Raw genomic sequence first — 15066 nt, forward strand, 5'->3', positions numbered from 1 at the left:
TAGGAGGGTTCAGATCAGCAGCTCCTACTCAAGGGAAACAGCACTTTCTGCAGCTGTGGCCTCAAGATCTGATTTGTGACACCCAGAGCTGTTTCCATTTCTGCTCTCAGTATGGGAAGTAATCTTGTAGTGTGGTAAGAAAATACTTTTCAAGTCCGTAGAAGAAAAGTTGATTAGTAATGCTGCTGATTCAACTTTCAACAGTAATGCTGCTGCTGGTTTGTTTTTGAATGTCTGGAGCCTATCGAAGTAAACTGTAAAGATAAACTGTTTTTAAAAATCACTCTTTTCTCGAGAGTTTTAGAAAATTTCGCCAAAAGTGTGAATATACTTTTGAGTTTCACTTCCCTTGTTCTAAAAAGTTAGTTGAGAGACAGCCAACAACAAAAAAAACCCAACTGTGGATTGTCTTCTATTTTGAACCATAGCCTTTGAAATTAGTTATGCTAAAGAAGGTGACTGCATTTCCTCGCTAGGAACTCCTGGGTCTTGTGCTACGGTTTAAGGTATGATATTTTTCTCATCTCCTGTCATCATTTCAGACTGTTAGCACTTGGATTTACTTTGATAAAGGTGAGCCAGTGTTGCAGTTAGTGACGATAGCTGAAGGGGGATCTGGGAAACAACCCATCTCCCTAGAGCCAGGCAGAGCCGGGTTTGACTAAAGCTCCACTGGCTTTCTGGCATTGGTCAAGTCATCTTGACCTCTCTAGCCTCAGTTTTCCTGATCAGCAGAGTGGGATTTGTTATGAGGAGTAAAGATAATATATGCAAATTGCTGGAACAATTCCTGTCGCATATACATGTTAAGGAGTCAGTAAAAGGTAGCATGTGTGTGACATGGGAGTGAAACTACAGATCATTTTGGCTTACAGGACTTAGAGGTCTGGTGCTGCGAGCTGCATACTCTCATTTGTGCAGATTTGGGATGAAAAAATTGCAAATATTTGACTTGGAGCACACCTAAGTCCTGCAGATGCAGTGTGCTTGTTGGAACTTTGATTTGTTGCTCTGTGGCTGGCTGAACTTGGTGGAGACAATAAAACTTAGCTCCAAATTCTACAGTGTTACCCACAGACTGTGGTTGTTTTGAACCTATTCAGAGCTTATGCGGTGAAAGGGGTGTTTTAGGACATTAACGTAGCTCAGTGAGTTCTGTGTCCAGGGTTGAATCACGTGCAAAGCCTTGTGTAAATTTTCATGGTTAGTGCAAGCCATGAAGTGCTTGGTAGAATCAGTGAAGACATCAGATGCTTCTTTTAGTTAATCTGTTTCTTTATACAGCAGGTATCTTTGATTTTTGAAAACACTTACGAACATTTTTTTCTTAAAGAATTCCCGTTTCTCTTCTGATCATAAACTGCTATTAGGGCTATAAGTTTGAGTGCATTAGGCATTTTTGCTTTGGTGGGTGAAGGGAAGAAAAGCAGGTTCCCTTTACCTGTCAGATTTTGTCAGCTCTCCACTTTGGGCCTATACCTTTAGATTGTGTCCGTAGTTCCTAGCCCTGTTTTTACTCAAAAAGGCAGTTTTATGGTGAAATATGACATTATCTTTTTCCTCTTTTAAACATATTTCAATAGAGTGGTTACTTTGAGAAGTAGATTCAAGGACATGTATATAGGTTTATTCAGTACATAGAGCTTTTAAAATAGGACTTCTTGGGCTCTATAGAATTAAGTTACTCTTGTCATTTTTGCAAAATACCATTTTGCAGTGATAAGTCCATGAACCCACAATAGTTAGCTAGAGACTTTTCAGGTAAGGTAGACACATCAGTAATGCATTAGGATTTACCTCAAGGGAATCTGCTAAGCCTTATTTTCTTTTATTATTGAGCCACCTAAGGGCTTGCCTGTCAGTGGAATCAGTATTGGGTTGCAGTATTGGATTGTTTCAAGCATCATATCTAGAGAAGACAACATCCAGTAGAAGGTGGTGGTTAGTGCTTTCTTATGCTTTTTAAGAGATTTGGAATCTTTCTCAGAAGCCTTCCAGCTGACTTCCACTTAAGTCTCACTGTCCAAAACTTAATCATGGGTCCACCTCTAAACCAATCACTTGCAACGGGTGTGTGGACATATAAATAATTTTTATACAGTATAGGATGAAATAAATATAATAAAACCAGGAGAAGTATGGTGGAAATACACACAGGAAAAGTGATGGAGCTGGGGAATTTCAGAAAGTGTAAGTGGTGTTTGAACTGCATATTGAGAGATTCATGAGATTCAGTTGATATTGAGAGAGATGAAAGCATTCTCGGCTGACGGGGCAGTATACAAAGTGACTGGCATGAGAGTTACATGGCTTGTTCAGGGGACACTGAGTAGACAGACCCTAATAGGGTTTGTGGAAGGATGTGGAGGAAAATGAGGTTAGAAAGGTAACGTGAGGAGTCTAATCTTGAAGGAGGTTTAGACTTAATTTTTTGGCAGTGCTTGCCGTTGTAAAGGAATTTGAGGAATATTTAGCAAAAAAATAAATAAATAAATAAAGTACCTATTCACTGTGCAAAAGATAGAACCAGATAAGGTCTCTGAATTTGATTGTCTTAACAGTAATAAAAATACGTACTTTTCCACGTGTATTTTCCTGTTAGATATAGGAATGGAAATTCAGATTGTCTGAATCATCTTTGATACTTTTTTTTCTTTGTCCTTCACATGTGAAGAGGAAAATCTGTTGATTTCACTTTTTGGCTCTCTCTGCCACTGTTAGTGATGCCCATCTCTCTCGCTCTCCAATCAAACCCCTCCATTTTCTGTCCCTACTCTCCATTTATAACCTTACCACCGACTAACCCCCCGGGAAGATCCCTCTGGCTGCACCCGTGTCTTTACCTCTAAGTACGCTCTGCTTATTCACAGTGACAGCCCTACTCACATAGCCCTCTCCTCAGCCCGTCTTCTCAGTTCCTCTGTGCTTTTTCAGACCCCTCCATCCTTCAGGACCTGGCATAGCTCTCATGCTCTTCACAGGGCCTTCCATAGCCTGTCCCTTCTACATCTTTCTTGCTCTTTAAATAATTACATGGCACCTTTAAAAAATGACATTTGTTTTATTTGCAAATTGTAACTTATTATTTGTGTATAATTCTTGCTCCCCAAACAGGTTTGAAGCTTGTGAAAATTGGGGCCAATACAATCATTATTTGAGGGAATAAATAAATAAATGAGTATCTTCTCCTTATGTTAGATGGTAGTCAAAGCTTGTTAATGAAGAGTAGAGTGCAGGAATTGGACAGGAAACACTTAGTGTGTAAGCTTTTTTGATCTATGAACTTCGTCTTTATAATCAGGAAAAAACCAAAGTTGTTTCTCTCTTTGGAGAAGAAAGACCTGGACATTCATAAATAAACCACATGTTTGAGTAGCAGCAGTTTTAGTAAACAGAGTCCCATCACTTCCAAGACTGTGATAGATAACCTAGCCTTAACTCAGTGTGGTTAGGGTTACAACCCGGACCCTGGTATCAACCTCTTCTTTATGTTCAGCTGTACATCCCGAGAGAGGGAGGAGCCACTGGCTCAGTTTGCCAACATCCAGCATAGAACGCCCCTGTGGGGTAGAGTTCTCTCCACCACCTACAGAGTAGTTGGGCACTTTTGCCTTTAGTTTTGACACAGTTGTGGCATTGCTGCCTGGTTTTGTTTCACTCAACCTACAACTTACTTTTTTTAAAGGACCATTAAAAAAAAAGTGAGATAGCAGTGGATATGGCAGGTATCTGAGGCTTCATAGATTTCTTCTACATACAGTTTGGCATCTTAAGTGTGTTATGACTGAGGCAGAAGAATGAATAGAATCATCCAAGGAATCGTGTTAAGTGTGGTCATGTCTCTCCTCTGAGAAAGTCTTGTGGACCCAGTGTTGTTTTTGGAAAAAGTTACTGATTAACTAGAGTTTAGGCTATGGGCTCAGTCCCATTTAGTGTCCATACTCATTTGGAGATTGTAGGTGATACATTCCTTTAACCCAGGTGTCCCCGACCTGAGAATAACAAGCTCATTTTAGTGTTCAGGAAGTCAAATAGAAATTCTGGTAAAAACTAGACAGTCTAACCAAAAAGTTATGATAGACCGCTTTTTTGTATTTGGCTAGTAAAAAATAAAAAAAAATTATGACCTAAATGCAAATTCTTAGACACAACTTTTAAATTAGACACAACTTTTAAAAACAGTGCTCCATGGGAACATGGCGGGGCGTGGGGAGAGGGGAGTGTACAATAGCCCTTAATGTTGAAAAGGCTGGAAATACTGTGTGACAGGAGGTAACCAGATGAACTAGGCAAGAGAATGAAAATAAATAATCAGCACAAACAGTAAATGTCCGTGGTGGAAGGGAATCCCCTAATTGTACAGTAAAGAAAACTGGGAGTTTAAAGGTAAAATAACTTGCTAAGCAGTATGGAAGAGCCCCAGATAGAGCCGGCCTAGATCCACGGACTCTCGGCACTGTGGATGGTTGTAAAATTTCCAGTCAGTCTCACTGCATCACTGCTGTTAGAGCCCAGTTCATCACTTATGACCTAACCAGTAAATCAATAATGTCATTTTAATATAAAGTACCTAATTTTCAGATAATCTTTCATTTCATATTGTCTTCGGACTACTAGTGTCCTGATAGCCTATTTCACTTCATTTACTTACATATTTATTTATTTATATTGGTCATCTACCATATAATTCACCATTTTAAAGTGTACAGTTCAGTGTTTTTTAGTATGTTCAGAAGGTTGTGCAACCATCACCAGTATCTGTTTCCAAAACATTTTCTGCAGCCCAAAAAGAAACATGGAACCTGTTAGCAATCACTCCCTACTCTTCCCTAATCCTAGATCCTCTCAACCACTAATTTATTTTGTCTCCAGGGATTTGTTTATTCTGACCTTTTCAGATAAAAGGAGTCATACAGTGTATAGACTTTGGAGTCTGGCTTCTTTCACTTAGCATAATGTTTTCAGGATTCATCCATATTGTACAATGTATGAGTACTTAATTCAACTTTTTATGACCCGATAGTATTCTGTTGTGTGGATATACATTTTATGTATATACATTCATTACCAGTTGATGTATATTTGGATTGCTTCCACGTTTTGGCTGTTCTGAACAATGCTGCTGTGAACATTTATGTACAGGTTTTTGTATGACCATATATTTTCAGTTCTCTTGAGTACATACCTAGGAGTGGAATGCTGGGTCGTATGGTAACTCTATGTTTGACATTTTGAGGAACTGCCAAATATCTTCAAAAATGGCAGTTTATATTCCCATCAGTAATGTATGAAGCTTCCAATTTCTCCACATCCTGGCAAACACTTTGCTTCTTTCCAGTTTTTATTATAACCATCCTACTAGGTGTGAAGTGGTATCTTACTGTGGCTTTGATTTGCTTTTTTCAAATGGCTAAAGATATTGAACGTCTTTTTCTGTACATATTGGCCATTTGTGTATCTTCTTTGGAGAAATGTTTATTCAAGTGCTTTGCCGATTTAAAAATAAGGTTGTCTTTTTATTGTTGAGTTATAAGAGTTCTTTATATATTCTGAATACTAGACCTTTGTTGGATCTATGATTTGCAAATATTTTTTCCCCATTCTGTGGGTTATGTCTTTACTTTCCAGATAGTGTCCTTTGACACACGGAAGTTTTGTATTTTGATAAAGTTCAGTTTATATTCTTACTTTAGTAGCTTATAGCCTGTTTCATTTTTTAAACTTTCCCTTCCCCATCTTTTCCTTTCTTTCATCTTCACTACATCACATTCACTAGAAAAAATACATGCAACAAACTCTAAAATTACGTAAGTCTCTGCTCTGCTCTGCTATCCATAATCTGTAAATTCTTTAGGGATGATCCTCTCAAATAGGAAGAAGGAGCCAGCACTGAAAGCCCCCTGTGTACTGGGAACTTTGCCTCTGTTATCAGATTAAATAGCCGATTGTACTGTTACTCTGGTATTACAGGGGAACACATTGAGATCAAGTGAGATTAACTGACTTGTCCGAGGTCATACATCTGGTTAAGTAGCATATTGGGGTTCCCACTTGGATCTTTTATTCTACATTTAATGATGTTACTCAACACTGTTTTTTCATTCAACTGTGAATTCATTCATGACCATAGATATGCTAGAGAGGTTGGGAGGAAAAGGGGTAGGAAGAAGAGCAAGGGAGGTAGAGAAAATTTTAATTTACAAACCTAACCTAAGTGTATATTATGAATACAGAAAAGTAAAATCTGCTATATGGCAGGAGTTCTTAGACTGGGGCTTTGGGGTCCCTGTGGGATGCATGGATGGGTTTCCAGAAATGGGCAAACTCCTTGAAATTGCATGTAAAATTTTGTGTGTTCATTTTTGGGGGTGAGAGGATTTGTAGTTTTCCAAAAATTCTTTAAAATTTAAGAATTACAGTTACTGCTAAGGAGAGGAACATACAGACTTAGGGGAATGAAAAGACAGGTTGTATGTTAGCAGTTTGTCTTTTTCCATTGGGCATGTTTGGGTATGTCATGGTTTGGGTAAACCTCATCTGGTTTCAAATATTTTTGTTTTAGATTATTTGTTTATACTTGGTTTAAGACCAGTTCAGTTAAACTTTTTCTCTAAGTGTTAAGTTTTGAAGCGTCAGAGTTTTTTAGTGAGAAAAGAGTAACAGTCCTTTGTCTCTTGGTAGGTCGAATATATAAATTAAATTCCAACATTTCCTGATGTTCATACATCTAAAATACTTGCAATTTTTATTTTTGTAAAATACAGGAATATAATGAGGGCGTTTCTCAGTTATTTTTCATTTTCTAAATGAGTTTTAAATTCAGATTCACAATGACCTAGTCAAATTGACATGTATATAGGCCTCTAATAACGGCTAACATCATAGGTAGCCACAATGTGAACATCTGTACCTGGTAAGTATATCTCAGTTCTAATTTAAGGTGTTACCTTTAGGAGTTTAAGAAAAGAAAGATTCACAAGGCCTTTTAAGTCTCTAATTTTTCTTAATAAAGCTAATAGGCAGGATATTACCTAATAATGATCGAGGTACTCACATTGATAGCCATTTTGAAAATGGACTAGTGCATTAGATAATTGCATACCAGAAAACCACCTTTGGTCAAAGCTGGACAAGGCTTTCTGAGATTATCTTGTCCATATGCTCTTCTGATTGTTTTTAAGGGCACTGAATGTTTTTATACTGTCCTGTATCTTTTATTTAATATATACTTGGGTTTAATACTATATAACATAGTATATATTACTTAATAATATATTTAAATATCCTTTTATAGTTAAATAGTTGTACCTCTTTTTTTTATTTTTCCACTTTAAGTAGAATTTTTACAATTTTACTGCACATATACAATATATTGCATGTAAATACATATACACAATATACTGCACATATTTTTTAATTTACATATATGTGCTGTTCATTGTTTCTAAGAACAGTTGAGACCTTTAGCTTTATAAACTTACATAGTTACCAAAGGAATAAAGCCAACTACAAAATAAGGATCAAGAGGATGCAGTAATCCAATCATAAAGGACAGTCAAATGTTAAGGGTCATATTCTCAGGCAGGAGCTACAGGATGACAGGACTAAAACAATTTACTTGCTTTGCATAGCCACAAGCCTACGGCTTCTGCAGGACTTCCTTGGTTGCTTTCATCACCTTCACCACCAGAGGTCAGGGAAACCTTCCGATTAATCAGAGGCCCTGAAAATGATACAGCAAAGTATTGATTTAACAGCAGTAATATTTATTTAGGGCTTCCTATGAACTCATTGCTTAAACTGTGGTCCTATTTAATCTTCACAACCACTCTTATGAAATTGGTATTGATAAATCTCAGGTGTATCCAGAATAAGTCTCTGTGTGAAGTTGTGATATTTTTAGGCCTCTTATGTCTTTAGGTTTGTCTGGGCACCAGGCATAAGGCAGTTCAATCTAATGCCCTTGCCCTAAGCAGCTCCAGATGCCAAGAATTGGCCAATTACTACTTTGGATTCAATGGATGGTCAAAAAGGGTCATAAAGGTAAACTGTAGATTTTCTTTGACTAAGCAGACTCCTTTCAACATTGAAATCCTAGACTTCAGAGAGAAGACTAGAACTGGATTGTGGGGAGATGTTAGAGACAAGTTTCTGAGCATTGACCTGCCACGTAGTATTAACGATAATCTCAGTGACTTGGTGGTGGTGTTCATAATTTTCTCCAGTATGTGTATGGTATGTAATAAAAAATAGTTGTCCATACCTAGTAATTCATTTGCGATTCTTACTTGATTTTGAAGGAACAGGGCACCTCAACTATTAAGTGGGCTTGCTGGAGTTCAGTTTTTACTTCTAATAACAAAATATTTTGAAGTCTTGCCTTTAACTCAGAGTCCTAGGTAGGGGTATAACTCAGTGGTAGAGCTTGTGCTTGGCATGCATGAGGTCCCGGGTTCAATCCCCAGGACCTCCATTAAAAAAACCAAAAGAACAAAACAAAAAAACTCATCACTAAAATTCTACCAGCTTCAGGATCTTTCTGACCTTGAAGAAAGGGAAAATGAAGATATTGTGGCACCACATCAGAAGCAAGGCCTGAAGTTCCGTGCTTTAGAGGTGGTGTTGCCGTCCTGTGAGGGCAGGAGTCCTGGAGCTGGCATGGCTGAGGAACCCTTGCACAAGCTGGAGGAAGGTCTGTTTTCCAGTGTGTGGTGGGTAGTGAGGGGGTGGGATTTCTCCTTTTTCCTTTCTTTCTAAAACCTTTTTTCATTTACATCATCACCCTGACTAAGCAACTAAAGCCCTGAGCAGAGTTTCTCAGCCTTGCCATATGGGTTCTTATCTTAGGCAATGCCTGATAGAACCTTTAACTAAAATTTTAGAGCTGACAACCTGTCAAGCTTAGGAGGGAATATTTTTTTCCCCATTTTTGGTTAATAATTTGTCTTGTGCTAAAATAGTCCTTTCAATACAGATTTCTTATAGCCTTCAGCTATCCTAACAGAATCATCATCTAAAGATTTAAATTCTTGTGTAAATGTTCAGTCCTTTGCTTCCTATACAAGGACTTGAGTGGATAAAGTCAAATGTAGATCCCTAGAAAGATTTTTCCAGCTGGTACTGAGTTTTTTTCCCTAGAACCTGTGGTATTTGGGGTTAGGGTTTTAAGTCAGAGGCAGGTCTGTTAGTTAATGGAGTGGGGGAGGCTCCACCATCCACCCGAGTGGCTGATGCCCTGGGAGAGGCCAGATCATCTGCACTATCACCAAATCTGTCTCATTGTGTGATTACAGCCATTTATGCACAGGAGAGCAGGAGTGTAGCTTCAGCTTATCCATTTGAAATCTGAGTGATGGGAGATTTGTGCCGCATTTTTGGCTTGCATCTCCTGTCTTGTACTTCAGGAACTTCCAGAATTGATCTGGGCAGTAAAAATGTGCCCTGCCAGGATATATCTACAACAGAGCCATTCAACCACATGCTTATGTTGTGCCTGCTCTTAATTGCTACAATAATGATCTAAGAATCACAGATGCATTTTTCTTTTTAAATGTGTAACAGAAATCAGTTATTCACATAGGCATTTTAAATCCATTTGTTTTTCTTGGATTTAGGGCCATTATCATTCCTTATGAAAAGGAAGATAACCCAGAAGCTTGCCATTCAAAAGTCTTATGACAGATGCATTCCAGAAACTGCTAGTTGTGGTTTTAGGTAAGACTTTTTTTTTTTTTTTTTTTTTTTGAGGAGGGCGATAATTAGGTTTACTCATTTATTTAGTTGTTTTTAGAGGAGGTGCTGGGGGTAGATCCCAGGACCTTGTGCTTGCTACGCATGTTCTCTGCCACTTCAACTATATCCTCCCCACTTAAGACTTTCTTGGTTATCCTTACCCTTGGCTCTGACCCCTTATTTGAAATTTGGAGAGCAGGAATGAGGGCCATCAGTGTGCTTCTACAGTTGTGGACACAGGAGAAGACACGGGCCTTTTAAAACTTCCCTCAAGCAGAATCCCAAGCATTTAGGAACCAAGTAACTATGGCCTTAAGTGGGATTGTGCTGCAGCATTTGAAAACTGTGAATGCCTTTCAAATAAGGTGTATTGTTATCCAGATCTCAGCATCTCATATACATTTTATGTGAAGTATTTTACTGAAAAACCTTTCTATAAATTAATTATATGGATGTCCTGAATTAGGGATTAAGTTGTCAAAGTAATTTCTAAAAGAAAATATTAATGTACTGCATGTAAGATTTTTTAAAGGAGTAAAAACGTGTTTCGTGTCATTGAGAACTTAATTTGCAGCTAGATTTCTAATTATGTAACTCACCCCAGTGTTTTCAAGTTTGTTATGAAGGGAACAAAGTAGAGAAAGAGACAATGGTTACATTCTGAAAAAGTATTTGAAGTTTCTTCTAAACAAGATAATTATTTTAATTCAATTTATACCAAATTACTTTAAATTAAGTTTAAACCAGGGACACTTCAATCATATCCATGTTTGGGCTTTAAGAAGTCTAGCTTCTTGTGAAAAGTGAGAGGAAGGGATTCAGTATCGATGCTAAAATTTTCAGAAAGCTGATTATAACAACAGACCCATTCCTCATTGGCCAATCTTGGAATCAATTCCATTTAAAATCCATTATGTGCTTAAGGCTGGGAGTAAGATGAAGCTCCTCCATGAAGTTTAGTGGCCAGAGGGTGTGCCAGACAATTAAAAAGGAGTAAAATTAGAGAGATGATTGTAAGGGCTGTGAAGGAAGTAAACTGGGTGCTAGTTGCAGTATTTCAAGAAAGTTATTTAACATGCTGACTTTGTTTTTTGAGAGGGAGGGGTAACCACATTTTTATTTATTTATTTACATATATTCTATTTCTTAAAAATACATTTTTATTGAAGTATAGTTACGTTACAATGTTGTGTCAATTTCTGATGTACAGCACAATATACAGTCATATAGGAACATACATAGATTTGTTTTCTTATTTTTTAACACTGAGTTACTAGAAGATACTGAATATAGTTCCCTGTGGTATACAGTATAAACTTGTTTATCTATTTTACTTATAGTAGTTAGTATCTGCAAGTCTCCAATGCCAATCTATCCCTTCCCACCCCTTTCCCCACTATTTTTAATGGAGGTACTGGGATTGAATCCAGGACCTTGTGCTTGCTAGGTACGCACTAACCACAGAGCTATACCTCCCCCCAGCATGCTGACTTTAACAACCTAGGTGTCTTCTCTGTGTGTGCACACAGGGTAGACCTCTGAAAAGGGGCATTGTAATTGTTTCTAGACTAATGGCTGTGCTGAGACAAGGTGAGATGGGGAAATTTTCCCATGCTAATGTAAAGGGCTGTTCACTTGGTTTCCAACACTTTCTTGGAATGAATTGTTCACCTACTCCAAAACCCTTCCTGCAGAAATTTTGGAGTCGTCACTGATTCAGTGGTAACCCCTAATAATAGAGTGGTGAAGTTTATAATCAGACATGGATGCTGAGAGTTTAGAGGACGTGGCAACATTTTAGAATATCTAACTGTAAGGTGTATTCCCCTCCCGCCACCCTAACTGGTGCTCATTTGTAGGTCAGCTACTTTTCTTGGAAGCAGTGTGGCCAAGGGGAGGAAGAATGTCTCTCAGATGTCAGCTTTGAGGAGGAGGAGTTCAGATGCCCAGAACTGGGCTAGCACTTTTGAATTTCCGAGAAGTCCGGGCCCTGTGACTTCTCGGGAAGCTCTGCACCACCTCACCCCCACCCCTGCGCTGCTGGAGTCTGGGGCCACTCTGGTCTGCAGCCCAAATCCTGCCTTGTTGTGCCAGGGGGCCAGGCTAGGGTTGGAGAGAGGGCCCGGCAGGAAGTTAAGTGTCACCTTTCCTGGGGGGAGGTTGGCTTGGGCCCTGGGAAAAAGCCTGACTGTGGTTGCATGTCCACTCTGACCTAATAAAGGAGGTGTCACTACAGGGTGGGGCATGAGGCAGGAGAGGGGTGCACGTGTAGCCAAGCTGGCATTTTGCTTCGGTGTCTGTTCAGTGTGCTTGGCCAGTGCCCTACTGGCCTGTGTCGCTGTGCCTGAATCGTTTTTGGATTATGCTTCGCCAGTATTTTTGGTTGCTGCAGCTCTTTGCTTGGCAACCACTCTGGCTTCTGGTCCAGGGATGGCCCCTGGGGTGGTCCCTGGGCTCTGTCCAGCAGACCCCCAACTCACAATCAGGGGACTTTAATTCTTTCACACAGGAGTCTGAGACTTTGCTTCTGTACCCGGACATGGAGTCAAATGGAGAGCTGCCTGCAGGGCCATATCAAGATGTTGCTGTTCCATGTCAAGGTGAGAATGACAAGCTAACCCAGCATCAAAAGCTCCCAGAGGAGGTTCCAGTGCTATGCTGGGATCAGAATCAGGCCCCAGCTCTGTCTCGACCTAAAGGTAATAAGGTCAAAGCTGTAGACATAGATCTACCTTTGGATCTCCTGGGAAGCCCAGATCAGCCTCCAGAGCCCCCTGAGGAGGCTGAAATGTCCTCATCCCTGCAGGAGGCCCAGGCTCAGCGTCCAGAGCCCCCTCAGGAGGTTGTCTCCACCCCAGCAGGCGGCTCCTGCTCAAAATCCACAGACCCCTGAGAAGGTTGAATCTTTTCCGCCCCAGGCAGAGGCCCAGGCTCAGCGTCCAAAGGCCACTGAAGAGACAGAACCACCTCCACTTCAGCAGGGGGCTCTGTCCCAGCCTTCAGAGGCCCCTGAGGAAGTAGGCGCTGCTGTCCCTCGGGGGGAGGGAGGGCTTCAGGAGGTTTTAGCTGAACAGTTAAGGCCTCATGGGGTAAATGGTCCCAATGAGAATGGAGCTCACCAGTCAGACTTGCACAGTGTCACGGTTAACCCTGTGGATCTGGCACTTACTGTAACTCTAGAGGTCACTAATGTTGAAACTTCTCCAGTTCTGCAGGAGGCCCCATCTCAGCCTCCAGAGAGCCCTGAGGAGGTGGAACCTTCTCCAGTCCAGGAGGGAGCTCCATCTCAGCCTCCAAAGAGCCCCGAGGAGGTGGAACCTTCACTTGAGACGGAGGCCCAGGCTCAGCCTGCAGAGCATCCTGAGGTGGTGGAACCTCCTCCATTCCCTCAGGAGGCCCAGGCTCAGCCTGCAGAGTGCCCTGAGTATGACTCTGCCCCACTCCAGCAAGAGGCCCCAGCACAAGTTCCAGGGTTCCCTGGTGAGAATGTGCCTCAGTTTCCAGTGAGTGATGAGGCAGCAGCTCGACCTGGAAGTAAGTATCCAGCTCACTCCAACGCATCCAGTGTTAGACTTAAACCGGTGGATTTGGAACTTACGGTCACTCCACAGCCTACTAGGGAAGGCGAGTTTACCACAGCCCAGCAGGAGGCCCTGCCTCAGCCTCTTGAGTATTCTGTGGAGGCATAACCTTCTCCAACCCTGCAGGATGCCACAGGTCTGCCTCCAGAGCCTCCTGAGGAAGCTGAGCCTTCTCTAGGTGGAGAGGGACAACTGGCTCAGCCTTATGAGCCTAATGGGGAAGTTGTACCCTTTTCAACCCAGCAGGAGAGCCCAGCTCAGCCCACAGAGCATCCTGAGGTGGTGAAACCAGCCACCCAGCAGGAGAGCCCAGCTCAGTCTCCAGCAGAGATAGAGCCTTCCACAACCCAGCAGGAACGCACAGGTCAGCGTCCAGATTCTCCTGCTGAGGCCGAACCCTCGCCAGCTCATTCTCAAGAGCCTGATATGACAGCAGCTTCTTCTCCAGGCCAGGATCAAGCTCAGTCTCTGCAGCAGCCCAGTGTCACTGTGAAACCTGTGGACCTTGCACTCACCATAACTCCAGGGCCCACAAGTGAAGCTGAACCTTCTCCGTCCCAACAAGAGGCCTCAGCTCAGTCTGCAGGGTCCCCTGCGCAGTTGGAACCATTATTGGTCCAGCAGGAGACTCTGGATCAGCCTCCAGCCCCCTCGGGAAATGAACCTTTTCCAGTCCAGCTTGAGCCCCCAACTCACCCTCCAGAGACCTCTACAGCTGCCACAGGTCAGCCTCCAATCCATAACGAGGTTACGTTCTCACCTGCAGGTCCAGGTGAAGCTCAGCATCCAGTGATGCCTAGTACCACAGGGTAAACCCCTGGATCTGGCAGTTGTCATCACTCCAGAGCCTGCTAAGGAGACTGAAAGTTCTCCAGAGCAGCAGGAGGGCTCTGCTCATTTTCCCATTTCCCCTGAGCAGGCTGAATTTTCTCCAATCTAGTCCAAGCCTCTGTCTCCATCTCCAGAGCCCCCTGGGAAGATTGACTCTTTTCCAGGCCAACAAGAGGCCACAGCTCAGACTGCAGGTCCCCCTGAGGGGGTGGGGCTTTCTTCGGTCCAGGAGGAGGCCCCGGCTTAGCCTCCAGAGCCACCTAAGGAGGTTGAGATGACAGTTGGAACACCAGGACAGAATCAAGCTCAGCATTCCAGCTCCCCCAGTGTCACTGATAAACCTTTGGACCTGGGGCTTACCGTGACTCCAGGGCCTCTTACAGCGGCTGGACACTCTGCATCCCTGCAGCAGACATCTCATCCAACATACACGGAGGTGACACCTCCACAGGCAGAGCAGGTGCTGGCTCAGCATCCAGCCATGACTGAGTTCATCCTCTGGATCTGGAACTTACACTAAGCCCAGAACCTAATACAGAGGCTCGACCTTCTCCTACCACGCAGGGGACCCCAACTTGGCCTCCAGAGCCCCATCAGCCTTCATTGTATCAGGAGGTGACAGTTCCCACACCAGACCAGGATCACCTTGAACATCTAATGTCATCTAGTGTCATAGATAAACCTTTGGATCTGGAGCTTACCATGACTTCAGAACCTACTACAGAAGCTGAACATTCCACATCTTCCCCTCCAGAACACCCTGAGGTGACACGCGCCCCTTCAAGCATCACTCCAGTCACAGTTCACACTGTGGACCTGGAAGTTACTGTAACCGGAGCATCCAGTGTGGATGTTGAACCTTCTCCGACCAAGCAAGAGACCTCAACTCAGCCTCCAGAGCGAGCAAAGGAGATTGTCGTTC

At 42.1% G+C, this 15066-nt stretch overlaps 2 protein-coding genes across 2 annotated transcripts; both read left to right on the top strand.

The window, feature by feature from the left end:
• The first annotated feature begins 7037 nt into the window (after positions 1 to 7037).
• LOC107035181 (uncharacterized) lies at positions 7038 to 13421 on the top strand. Its single transcript, XM_072940116.1, has 7 exons — positions 7038 to 7046; positions 7921 to 8043; positions 8527 to 8692; positions 9615 to 9714; positions 11592 to 11864; positions 12242 to 12332; positions 12940 to 13421. The coding sequence occupies exons 1-7, from the start codon at positions 7038 to 7040 to the stop codon at positions 13237 to 13239; spliced, it is 1062 nt and encodes a 353-aa protein (XP_072796217.1). The 3' UTR covers positions 13240 to 13421.
• A 318-nt stretch (positions 13422 to 13739) lies between these two features.
• LOC140686378 (leucine-rich repeat-containing protein 37A3-like) lies at positions 13740 to 14770 on the top strand. The gene is made up of 3 exons (XM_072940117.1): positions 13740 to 14122; positions 14254 to 14338; positions 14392 to 14770. The coding sequence occupies exons 1-3, from the start codon at positions 13740 to 13742 to the stop codon at positions 14662 to 14664; spliced, it is 741 nt and encodes a 246-aa protein (XP_072796218.1). The 3' UTR covers positions 14665 to 14770.
• Positions 14771 to 15066: the final 296 nt, after the last annotated feature.

The sequence above is a fragment of the Vicugna pacos genome, chromosome 16 (genome assembly GCF_048564905.1).
Source record: "Vicugna pacos chromosome 16, VicPac4, whole genome shotgun sequence".
NCBI classification, from domain to species: Eukaryota; Metazoa; Chordata; class Mammalia; order Artiodactyla; family Camelidae; genus Vicugna; species Vicugna pacos.